The sequence below is a fragment of the Pyrus communis genome, chromosome 10 (assembly GCF_963583255.1).
Source record: "Pyrus communis chromosome 10, drPyrComm1.1, whole genome shotgun sequence".
NCBI lineage: Eukaryota > Viridiplantae > Streptophyta > Magnoliopsida > Rosales > Rosaceae > Pyrus > Pyrus communis.
This window is the reverse complement of record NC_084812.1, coordinates 6,089,745-6,102,358: the sequence shown is the minus strand read 5'-3', so window position 1 is coordinate 6,102,358 and position 12,614 is coordinate 6,089,745. Positions and strand designations below refer to the sequence as shown.

At 35.0% G+C, this 12,614-nt stretch overlaps 2 protein-coding genes across 2 annotated transcripts; both read right to left on the bottom strand.

Moving 5' to 3' along the window:
• Nucleotides 1–700: 700 nt before the first annotated feature.
• On the bottom strand, nt 701–3,801 carry LOC137748982 (transcription factor LRL3-like). The gene is made up of 7 exons (XM_068489165.1): nt 2,434–3,801; nt 2,203–2,286; nt 1,989–2,090; nt 1,836–1,901; nt 1,678–1,743; nt 1,387–1,455; nt 701–1,123 (listed from the first exon to the last, which is right to left on the bottom strand). The coding sequence occupies exons 1-7, from the start codon at nt 3,082–3,084 to the stop codon at nt 773–775; spliced, it is 1,389 nt and encodes a 462-aa protein (XP_068345266.1). The 5' UTR covers nt 3,085–3,801; the 3' UTR covers nt 701–772.
• Nucleotides 3,802–5,301: 1,500 nt separating this feature from the next.
• Nucleotides 5,302–6,280, bottom strand: LOC137746432 (E3 ubiquitin-protein ligase dbl4-like). Its single transcript, XM_068486451.1, has one exon. It carries the CDS (start codon nt 6,258–6,260, stop codon nt 5,433–5,435), a length of 828 nt encoding a protein of 275 aa, XP_068342552.1. The 5' UTR covers nt 6,261–6,280; the 3' UTR covers nt 5,302–5,432.
• Nucleotides 6,281–12,614: the final 6,334 nt, after the last annotated feature.

Here is a 12,614-nt window from a genome sequence, read left to right as displayed (position 1 = left end):
GCATATGAAGAGAAAAGGATAATGTCGAATTAAATTTAAAGGAAACAAAGAAAGATTTAACCAATGGAGATTTGAGTTCAAATATCAAATCATATAAGTTTTCAAACTTATGTGAATAGCTTCAATTATTAGAGTTTGATTTTTCCAAAAAAGAAAATGGAACAGTAAAGAATTAAGGATTGGAAACCATACATACAGGTCAAATTTCCGTTAGGTCAGTTGGTCTAATTATTTACAAATTAGCTTACGGATGTGAGTTAAGTCAGTTGGTTAAGATAGTGTATCAGCTCGTGTTTTTGCAATTAAATTCAAATACCCCCACATAAATTAGTTCAAAACATATACCATCTTGTAAAAATACTTTGTTTAGAATTAATATGTAAATCACAAAAGTAGAAAAACTCTTAACTATATAACGACGTGACGCAAAACCCATCTCACAAACAATGTTAGTTTTAGATAATTTTTGTTTTTGTTACAATTATATTAGTTAGAGATTTTAATGTAACAGGTCAGAGGTGACAATGGTCAAATCACACGTGAGCAAGGGCACGTGATTGAACTGATCCAACTGCATGTTTACCAGCCAAGAAGTTCCTTGCCATGAAAGTACTTGACACTTCATCTCATGGATGTAACATGCAAGTCTCTAACTACCATGTTCCCACAAAACAAAACAAGAACCTCAGAAATTGGTTATTTTATTTTATTTTTAATTTAAAAACAAAGGTCATGGAAACAGAAAAATTAAATTAAATTCATGAAGTAGTAACTAATCCAATTTGTTGTTGACTTCTCGTTTTATCCGATCAGGTGAGCTGCTGCTGTTACTGCTACTGCGGCTGTTATTCTGAACAACGCCGATATCAGCGAAACTGGTTTCCTTCTTCTTCCAATCATCAGGAATGGGAGCTGACAGCCGCGACGATGATGATTCCTTTGCTGCAGAAATGGCATCAGCAAGAGCAACCGGCACGAGGCAGAAACCTTCGCTTTGGAGATGCTGCAGTGCCTTGTCCGCATCTGATTCCATCAGCCTCACCAGTTGTTCTAAAGCAATTTCGTCAAAAGAAACGTCAGCTGCTTGCCCGATTGATGGCAACTGCGGCAAAGCATTCCCGACCTGTCATAGATTCACTTGTCATTAATAATAGTCGACTTTTGTATTCTTATTTCTTAGCGCACAAGAAAATATGGGGGCTATTTCTTTTCTAGTATGTATGAGGCCTTTTTTCAGTTTCTTAGTAATAATGGATGACGATATTATTCTGCCTAAGAGTAGATTAAGACTCGAGCCATAGAATTTCTCGATTGTGAAACAAGGTAGTAAATTGGACCTAAGCACCTTGTCCATAGAGAGAGAGAGAGAGAGAGAGGGCTTAGCACCTTAGCTTGACTGTCTGTGGTGAGAGGGACAACTGCCCCGGCTGCCCCAACTTTGCTCATGCTTAGTTCCTGCAAATCGTTATGTCGAGCACCAAATTATGTTACAGCTTTTCTTACAGTGATTCGTGCAAATTTGCTCACCAAATTTAAGTAAATCGCTATCTTGTTCAAGTAAAAAAATGTATAGCATTAGCATTAAATACTTTGGAAAACTGATGAACAGTGTGTTTTATGACAACCCTATTTATGAAGCACGGGGTCGAAACTGTGAGTGAAAGTTCTCCATCATACCTTGAGTTGGAGCTGAAGAAATCTGACATACTCAATGATTTCATCAAGCATAGATGCCTTGTCGGTCTGCAAAATCATGAATGATATCAGTACTTCTCTAAGACCCAGCCGGAACTGATTACACAGGATGTATTTCAGCGTGAAACAGAAGAGCTTACCCTGTTAGACTTTGGCACAAGTTCTTGCAGATTCTTCATCCTATCAGAAATTTTTTCCCTCCGAAGCTGCAAACAAAGTGGACTTCAAAAATCTAATGGTTCAAAAAATAATGCATTGAAGAATCAAAACGTTAAGTGAACTACACAACTAACCCTTTCAGCAATACTGTGTGGATCAGTAGCCTGGCCTCGACGTGCCCTCATACGAGGCTTTCCATTTCCATTACATTCACCAACAGGGTTAGTTGACGTATTCTGCAAGTGAAAATTGTAAGTTTCTGTAATGCTTTCTGTTACGACTCAACAATCATCATGAACACCTACCTTCAATAAAAATCCCAGAGGACAGTGGATTTAGGATAGGTACCTGTGGTAAAGACTGCAAACCAGACATCCGAGGAGCAGAAGAGAAGGAAGGCAAAGGATAATTTTGTACGTCCTGCATCCCCTTCTATATTACACAAGCGACAATAGGAAAAGCATTTCAACTACCAAAAATATAAATAGCTAGATATTTCATCCAACAAGATATAAGTGAGCTAACTATCATTAAACCTTGTGATAAACGTTAAACGTGTTGGTAATCACAGATCGATACCTCTGTGGTGACTAAAGCAGCCAGGTTGTTGGGATCGCTTGGCATGACATAATCAACATAATCCCCATAATCTCCATTTATTCCAAAGCTGCACATTTTGCGTTGTACCATGCCAGAAGCAGGAGCAGGAGAAACACCCTCATAAGATTGAAGAGGCCACGGTTGAGAAATTGGAGAAAGGGTTTCAAAATCGCCATTGAATCCCCGGTAGAGGAGTGGTTCGAAGCTATTGCATCCCACATTTTCCGGTGCAATGGAGCGAAGAGGTATTCTCACCATGTTCCCATCCACACCATAGTGCATGCCAATATTTTGAACATCGCAATTTTTTCCACCATCTTGTGCATCTGGTTCAAAATCTTGAAGAATAGATGAAACATCTTGAGCAGCCAAGCTCTCCAAACTGTTCGAGTAAGTCAGATATGTAGGTGAACTATTGTTCTCATGTTCATCCACGACAACTACTGAACCAAGAAGCGCTTCATTCGGTTGCTCAGATTCACAACATGCCCAAGATGGTATTTCCTTCGCATCGGCATCTGACCATGATGAGGAACTGCAAATTTGATTAATGTACTTGTCCATCGTCAATAGGAACGGATCTTCTCCTTCTGTTTCGTTTTTTTCAGTATGTAAGTCAATGTTGAGCATACATACATACAAACACACACGCGCAAGAGAAAATCAGTAACCAGAAGTGTGATCCCTTATTGGCACTCAACTCAATAGAGAGACTACCGCATAAGAGAAGTTGCAAGGAACTTGTAGCTCATATGATGAAAAGTGTTTACCTTAAACGAAGTCCCGTGTTCAAATCCCCTTTCGCCAATATCGCTTATGTAAAAAAGAACATAGAAAAGAAGCCAAGAGAGTAGAACCAGCAGTTAGAAGCAGTAATGTGCAACCAAAAGAAGAAAATTAATTTTAAGACTCACAAACTAAACAGAAACCGCCCTTGTAGGCTTATACAAATCAAGAGTATATTACCCTTTTTGTGCACTGCTGTCAGCCAGTGATTTGTCCATGATTTCAAAAAAAATCCCGTTGACTGTAGAACGTTACAGATATTTCAATGAGCTTTCAAAATTGCCGCAAAGTTAGCTCCGAAATCTCTCCAACTGATGCATGCATGCAGATGCAGTGCAGCAAATATAGGGCATTCTGGTAATTTTGACGGTGACAAGTGACTATCCGCCCCTGATAAAGCGGAGGGGTTTCGGCTCCTCTGGTTGTAGTGGGAGGTTCTTCCTTCACCACTTCCTTGTTGACCAAAACAAACCTTCCCCATTGTTGGTCAAGGATATTTCAGTAATTCAATTAGTAGCTAAAAATGTTTGTGCACATATATTGCTGGTTGAGGTCGATTTAGTTGGGCTTCAATAAAAATAAAAAATTGGAGAAGACTTCTGAGTGTCACAATGAGTAGACGGCTAGACGTAGTCTCGTAGAAATATCTTTGATCATTTTGTATGTTTTTGGCATGATTTGCCGTTGAAAATGAGATTGAATCTTGATGGGGAACAAAACCAAATGGAGGGTTACCTTGAGAGTTGACTGCATTTGGTTTTGTTTCCCATCGTCGTTGATTACTGAAGGATTAGTGACCATGACATTCTTACATGCAACCGAGGAAATATCCCTCATCACCTTATTTCACTCTTCGTGTGACTTGATAAGGTGACGGGGAGAGGATGGAAGCCATTGGAAACACCTGAAAGTAAACCTTACAACTGCTTAGAAGTCAAAATTGAATCCACGATACATCCGAATCGGAAACTCACTGGAACTATGAGAATTGAGAAGTACAAGAAAATCGAGATATCGACGATTATAATCCCATCTCTATTCCATGGAAAACCTTGGCCATCCTAGAAAATGAAGATACACAAAGTGGAACTTTAGTTATCTGATGATTTTAAAATATGTCTAACCAAACATTTTAAGGTAAATTTTCTTGAAAAGCATTCTAATAAGAAAGCAAATATGTAAAGTACTTTCAAGTCACTTGTTGATTTATCAACAAATGCCTGCAATCCAGATTTGTGCTGGTTTAAACCACCTTTTGGCGCTCTAAAACTTTCTTCGACATTCATTGATAAACTACAATATTTGAAGTACCATCCTAACCTAGATGTAGAGCACTTCATCTACCCCCACAACTAGGACAATAGTGGTTACTAATGTTCTCTAAAACGTCTCCACATCTGTAGCAGAAAGCAGTTCTGCACCTGTAATCAACGCAAATAAACAGAAATTCAAAGAGCATTCAAGAATTTACCGAACAAAACAGGCTGAAATAGTGTTGAGTAATTTGTACATAACAAGTCAAATGTTGGCAAAGCATCCGTATATATGCAGTAGTTTAAATTTTAGTTAATAGACTGGTCACATAAACGAAGAAAATTCAAGTTTAAATTTTGCACCTGAAAAAACTGGGAATTTCTGATATGAATTTAAGAAAGGATTGATGTCCTATCTCCTTCTTTCGAATGTAGTCAAACAGTCACGCTATAAATGAAGCTGAGGGGAGCACCTATGCCAGTTATTATGTCAATCTATCATCACGGTTCTGTTCCCTATTATCACAAATCTAGTTAAATGCATCAAGGCATGGCAGCCGTATTTCTACATACTCCCTCATCAGAACTCCAGATTGCTCCTCATTTCGCCGTCCAATTTGAAGAACAAAGCCAAAGGATTCTAAAGATAGGAAATTTAGCTCATACTCATTTCCTATTTGAGATCATAACCTTAATGGAAGTGCCAGAAAGCCAACAATTCCTCCAACTAGGGATTTTTCGTTATTGTATTGTAAAGGTACTCGAGGGTGGATGGTTTCCAATCATGTGACTTTCGGGGAGTCAGCAATTGCTGTTTTTAGAGGTTGAATGAGAGATCGAAGTGAGGAATCCATTCTGTATTGTTGATGCTTATTATAGAAACTCCTCGCATTCGATCCCCTCGTGCCAAGGAGCCTTACACTGAGCACAGAACATTCATCAACAATTTGGACACGCTGATTGCCTCACAACCTCTTTCCCATCATCAATCAACATTGCAGAGCAATCCTTATAGGGGCAGTAGAATTTCTCTGACCCAAGAATCACAGCCTCACACAATGCAGTTCCCCACTGGTCAAACACCTCCGGAGGCAGAATCGGCCGGCAATACTCCGGCTCCAGCAACCCTATACAATCAGGAACAGGGCACCTAATGCTGGTAATGTTCTCTTGAAGCTTGGAGGCCACGTACTTAACCATACACTCAGTACAATAACCATGGCTGCAGTTTTCGATCCGAAACGACTCGATTCCCGACTTGGGTTCGACGCAGATTTCACAAAGGAAATCCGGGTCATTTTTGGAATTTGAAGATTGCCCTGATTCGGTCACGGAAAAATCCGAAAATAACCCTTTTCCTCTCTTTCCGAAGGGAGTTTTCGAGGGTTTAAACCTAAGAATTCTGAGCTCGTCGTCACCGTCGTAGAAGTCTAGGGTTTCTTCAGAAAGGTCGATAAAGTTATCGGCTTCGGCGGGAGTAGGCACCGATTTGAGCAAAGAAGCCGTGATCGATCGGAGGTCTCGGTCTTCGTCGTCGACGTTGATGGGGTTGATTGAAGGATTCCGCGAAGTGGGTGTGAAGCGGAAGGTGTCGTCTTCAATGTCGATAAAGTTGATGCGAGAGTGAGAGTGAGACGATAGTGGGTTCTCCATCTTAGCTTCCTTTCTTCTTCTCATCGGCTGCCACTGACAGAGAATGTAAGGCTTTTGGATGCTCTCTGTCTCCTTCTCTATCTGATCGGAGCTTCCCGTATTTATTCTATGCATAATTACTTAGATTATTATCCTTAAAATTATAAATGTCTCATTAAATCCTGGTGTAAGATTGAGGAAAAGGTTCGTCGAATCCTTTTTCTGAGGAGCCAAAGAATTTTGTAATTGTGTTCGTCCATTATACTTATTTAAAATTTAAAATTCAAATATAAATAATATTTAACAAAAATTAACTGCATAATATATGATAAAAGAACACGATTACAAGATTTCTATGATTCCTAAAAAAAGTATCTAGCGATCATCATTTTTCGTAAGATTAAATATTGACTTTAGTCTTTTTGAATTAAATATTCTTTTCTTATGTTTTAGCTGATAATTATTGACTTTTATTTCTATTTCGATAAAAAGTGATTTTCAATTAATAGCCTAATTGGTGCTTAATAAATTTTAAACTTTCTTATAATGTGAGTTTTGGCTTATGTTTTCTATATTTTTGTACCACTACGTATGGACCTAAATTATGGTATCTACATGTGTAGACCTACGATATGGTACCCATATGTATGAATCAATAAGTTTATCTTTTGTACATATGTGCCTATATTTTACTTATGAGTTTTTGTACGTGATTTTCATCTTCTTCTCATTCTTTGAGATCATCACTAACATTTCAATGGCTCGAAATAGTAAGTGATTATTTTGTGTGTTTATGAAATGTTTCTACTTTTATTATAATATATTTTTCTACACCAATGATGATTGCTTATGGTAACAATTTGAATTTAAATACCAATTGATAAAGCTACTTATGGGTGTGTTTCAATTTTATTATGAGAACATTTGTAAATAAGGAAATTGGTGAAGCTAATCAATATGATGTGCAATTAAGAATTAAAATAGGGATTTAAATTAGATTTATAAAATCATCCAATCCAATCTAAACATTGTTTTATTTAGGTTCTCAAGTCTGCATGTCCCTTTCCTTTATATATATAAAAAAATAAAAAAAATAAAAAAATAAAAAAAGAAAAAAACACCAAACCAAACAAACCTTGTTGTTTCAATTTGTCAACAATCCGTTAAGGTTTTTTTTTTTTTTTTTTTTTTTTTTTTTTTTTTTTTTGTAAATATTATTATTATTTTTATTTTAATATAACACAAATTGTATGTGTTTTGGAATGTTCATAAATTGTAACACAATTGTATGAGTATTGGAATCATGGTGCCCCCAATAAATAGGAGTCTCCCGATAAGAAAGATATATATATATATATATATATATATATATATATATTTTTTTTTTTAACAAATGATATTATCTACGAGTAAAAGGTCTTAAGCATGAGTTTTTTCAAGTGAAAATGTTTGGCTTTAAAACTTTGATTACTTTTTTGTTCGAAAAAAAAATACTTTGATTGTTTTGCAAGCGGTGGATTTGTCTTGGTAGTTAAGGTTTTTCTTTCAATTGACTGTGTTTGAGTCTAAACACTCCTCCATCCCATCTTATGACAGAATATTGTTTGTAATTAAGAAAATCTTGATGGTTGAAGGAGAATCTCATGTTTTACTCAAGCTTTTGTAGGACCAAAAAACCCTCAACTGTAACTGATAACTGTAAACTATTTGAACAGACACAAAGTTTGTTATATTAATATATTAGAGTACATGTCCACACACAAAATGTGTATGAAATATTTTACTTTTGTTTTTAAAATTGAAGGAGAGAGGAATAGAGTGAGAGAGAACATGAGAGTGGAGAGAGATGGAGAGAGAGATTTTTTTTAATCTTTTTTTTATTAAAAAAAATTAGACATGATACAATCACTTGTAGGTGAAGTTTAAGAAAAAAAGCAAAATTTTGTTTTATGAAATTACGTTACTGTCCTTGACTTTTTATTGTGGTAGACAACAAAAATGTATTTTCACCATCTTTTAATTGACAAATACGATTTCATTAATGTAGTTATATATATATAGAGGAAGCTTTTCAGGAAAGGGATCTCCAATTTTTTTCTAAACATAGGGATTAGTTGTGGGGTCCACACGACATCGAATTTTAACGATCTGAACCGTCTATTTTTCAAGTTGTACCTCATAAATCATCTTTACAAAATATTAGCCAAATTAAAAATATTTAAGACATCTAATTGAGTTTAAAAAAAATTAACGAATACTTTGTTATATAAGAAAAGCAATTGTCTGGCATCATCGTCAAACTAATATGTATAATTGGTTTTGTAATTAGCCACTTTTGTTGCTTTAAGGCTTGTTATTATATAACGTTTTTAGGAATTCTTTTTGTTTTTTTCAGGTTGTAGTGGTTTCATTATTATATTAAGATTATATAAACATTAAAAAAAGGACATTATGAATAAAATTCAAGAGGTCATCTTCTCAGAATTACTTTAACATGATATTTAAGGCCAACTTGATCCAAAAGACTACTACTTAATATATAAGATCAATGTTTACCAAAAAAAAAAAAAAAAAAAGATAAGATCAACTTGACTAAATTACCATTTAATATTACGATTTAATGTATTTCTCTTCACTTGTAAGTGATAAGTCTTAGATTTAATTCTTGTTAAATGTAAAATTGAACCACATTATTGCTAGCTCATTGTGAGGCTCAACCACTCTCAACGCTGGAGCCAGAAAATTAGATTAGAAGGGGCCTTTAAAGCCATACAAAAAAAAAAAAAAAAAAAAAAAGAAGAAGAAGAAGACAAATTAATGAGAGAAAAATTAAAGTTTTTTTATTTTATTTTTGTATTGGCATGAAAATGTTTAATCAAACGAGAATGGTGGAGCCTTACTTTGTATGAAAAACTTAGTATTGAAATGATATATCATAAGAACAAAACTTGTTTAAGAGTTTTGATATAAAAAAAATTAACACATTAACTTTGAATTAAATTTAAGGTTATAACTTAAAATAAGACATTGCTCTCGACTATATGGTTTTTATTGTTTAAACATAAGGCCAATTATAACATAAAAATAGGGCTTAGTTTTAATATGGTAAAAAATAAGATAAATTATAAGGTTTTTTTTTTTTTTTCTCTTTCAGTTAAAAAAAATCTAAAAATGTTAGCATACCAAACATTATCGAACAATGGACACTTGTTAAACACCACCAACCAATGGGACACACTCTGGTTTTTGTAAGTCCTTGCAGACAATAGGTATAAAAGGTTGTGATTCCAGGATAGCTAGGCTTGGGCCAATCCTAAGCTCTGTGTGGCTCTACTATTGGTCACTTTCTCACTATTTTAGTTTAGATAATATCAATTGTTTAAAAGAAAAAAGAAAAAAAGAAAAAAACTTGACCAAATTAATTTTCACCTGCTTGTGGATTTGAGGGCAAGACCTCTTAATTTGACACTAGGGAAAACTCCCTCCATAACAAAATTAAGAAAAATAAGAATAATACTCATTTGGTGTCGAGTGTTTATTTCATGCATCTAAAGCTCTCATCTACACTTATTAGATAATGTTAGGGAGACCTAAACCAAATTTTGTAAATAATATGATATTTTTATTGATAATTAAATTATTACTTAAACATTGATTAATGTACTTAATTTTTATAGCGACAATCATATAGTTCAAAATTTTAGTTTATCTAGCATTAAAAACATATATATGCCAATACAAATAAAAATGAAAGATAAACAGAAAGCAATCCTAGCGACGGGTAGTGCTAGTGGAGTACCACAGGGATCTCCATAGAAGAACTGACATCCACACCTGCATGCAACAATTTAAACTGCAAAGCGTTAGTATAAGTTATCAACTTTGGTGATGAATATCAATAAAACAAGGGGCATTTTGTTTTTTTTAATCCTCAGATTTTGTCATTCCTTGGTAGGTTGGATTTATTTCTCTTTCTTTTTTTTTTTTCTTTTTTTGTTTTTGTTTTTTATGATATACATCAGCACTAGAATTCAACCTTGGGACATATTATGATGCTGGCAGACTAATTAGGTACATTGACATATTAATATACCGACGGAGTTACAAAGGCTACAATTTTGTACCTAATCAACAAAAGATAAAAGGAGGCGGCCTAGTTTTATAGTGGAAATCAAGCACATTTGCGGCCTTCCTTACATGGGTTTGAGGCTCCCTCACTCCCCTTTCTCCCTTCCCATTCATAATCCCATTTAACTGTTGAGTCTTTGACAAAATAAACAAAACAAAAAACAAAAACAAAGTATGATAAAAGTTCAATCTACCATCTTAGCTAAAGGATGATAATTTAATATATGTGTGTGTGTGGGTTAATTAGGATCGGGAGACACATTTTGAAACACTTTGTAGGGACTTTTTTTTTTTTTTTTTTTTTGGGCTACTTTTTCAACGATTCAAATTATCTATATTTCAATTCAGCATTCATATAAGTTGAGCCAAATCAGTTAAATATAAAAATAAAATAAAAAAAGTATGAACCTAATATACAGCTGAAACAAATTTCAAACTTAGTACTTCAACTCAAATTAAATTAGGCTTGCGATGACTTGTAGATATAATCATGGAAAATAATTTTTTTTTTTCCTGACTTGTAGATATAATCATGGAAAATAATTTTTTTTTTTCCTATACAAAAAGGTGATATAATTTTTTTTCCTACTGCTTCTGCATCTGACCAGCAGTTTATGACGTCGCACCCCCCAGATTTTTCAACATAGTATTTGCAACCTGGACACCTCCTCCACTTGTTTTTCATGGCGAGCTCGTCCACCTTCTTATCCTCATCACCAGATTCACGGCCACCCTTGGTATTGCTTAGTTTTTGAAACTCGGCGCAACCATATCCTGTATGCCAAGGATGTGAGACATATTCCACACAGTCCATAGATCACAGATATGCTATTCAATCACGAAACACAAGAACAATATCACAGTACAAGAACAGAGAGGAAACATACCTGAAGAACTCGATGCAGAAGAAGAAGCCATTGCAACCTTGGAACTATTAGCCTTCTCCTCTTTAGCAAAACACAATTGTTCTCCAAATAATAGGTCCTTGGTACAAAATAAGCAGATAGATTGCCAGAGCAGTGGCCAATGTTCATACACACACGCACATATCGAATGTCTTCCAAACTTTTTCTCCTATTAGAATCAGTATGGGAAACAACCTCCCAAAAGATATCAACACAAGCGAGGACTCCAAACCAAATACAAGGTTAAGTCCGAATTGTGCAATAATTCTCAATACCAGGAATCCCAAAAAGAATAGGATTACTTCAAGCTTATCAATAAAACTTTTCCATATTGAATTCAGACACTATAACCGGTTCAATATGTCAAACTCATACTCATACTCCAACAAAGGAACCTTACAACTAGCGCAGATCTCTCCTTTGCAACGAGAACACAGCCACCAACTCGGTTTCATGTCATTCTTATATATTAACATGGCTGAGCAATCCTTGAAGGGACAGTAGAAGTACTTGTGAGTCTTAGATTCCATAATCCTTTTCCTATACACGGCATTGCGCCACCGATCAAAGACATTGTTTGGCAGAATTTTCCGACAGTACTCAAGGTCTAGCATGCCCATGCAGCCTGGTACGGGGCACTTAACGTTTGTGACTTTGTCTTGGAGCTTGGACACTATGAATTTAACAACGCATTCACGACAGTAAAAATGGTTGCAACCCCTTTCACATCCGTTGGCTCAACACAGAAATCACATATAAAAGAACTTTGACTAATATCGTCATGTCGGTAATTAGGAGCCCAACCTGACGTCCAGTCTATGCGAACTTTTTTCTCTTTCATGATTCTGTTGTGACAGAGTGTGTTAGTAAGTGACTGAGTTTTTGTTTCACATATCATCGCCCCTTAGTATTGTTGCCAAAAACTAGACCAAAAATGTAAGATCATGTTGATGCCAAAAACTAGAACAAAAACTTAAGGTCATGAAACACAAAAGAAGAGCTGATCATATGCATGGTTGGGAGATTCCATTATCAAAGAGAAATAATAAGTGTATATGAAATCCTCCTCTAGTGACCTAAGAGAACGAATAAAGAGAAGTTTGTGAGACCTTAGACTCATGCGACGTTTATGTAAGCAAATAACATAAGATTTGGGTATTTAATTGTTGAATTTATCATATAGGTAGCTTCTTTTGTCAAAAAGGATTCTAAAGTTTGTGAAAAAAAGTTGAACTTACATCATAAAATTAATTTAAAATCTGAGAAAAAGTCTATTTCTTATAAGCACATCAAACATTCATTCTTTTCTGGAAGTGAGATTGATATTATTTTTAATACTCGTGGAGAAAAAAAATATTCATAATATTTTTAAATTAACCAAATATAAAAATTAAAAATCAAAACTAGTCTTTAATTGTGACGCTAATCATTCATTTGAACTCGCTCCACAAAGTAA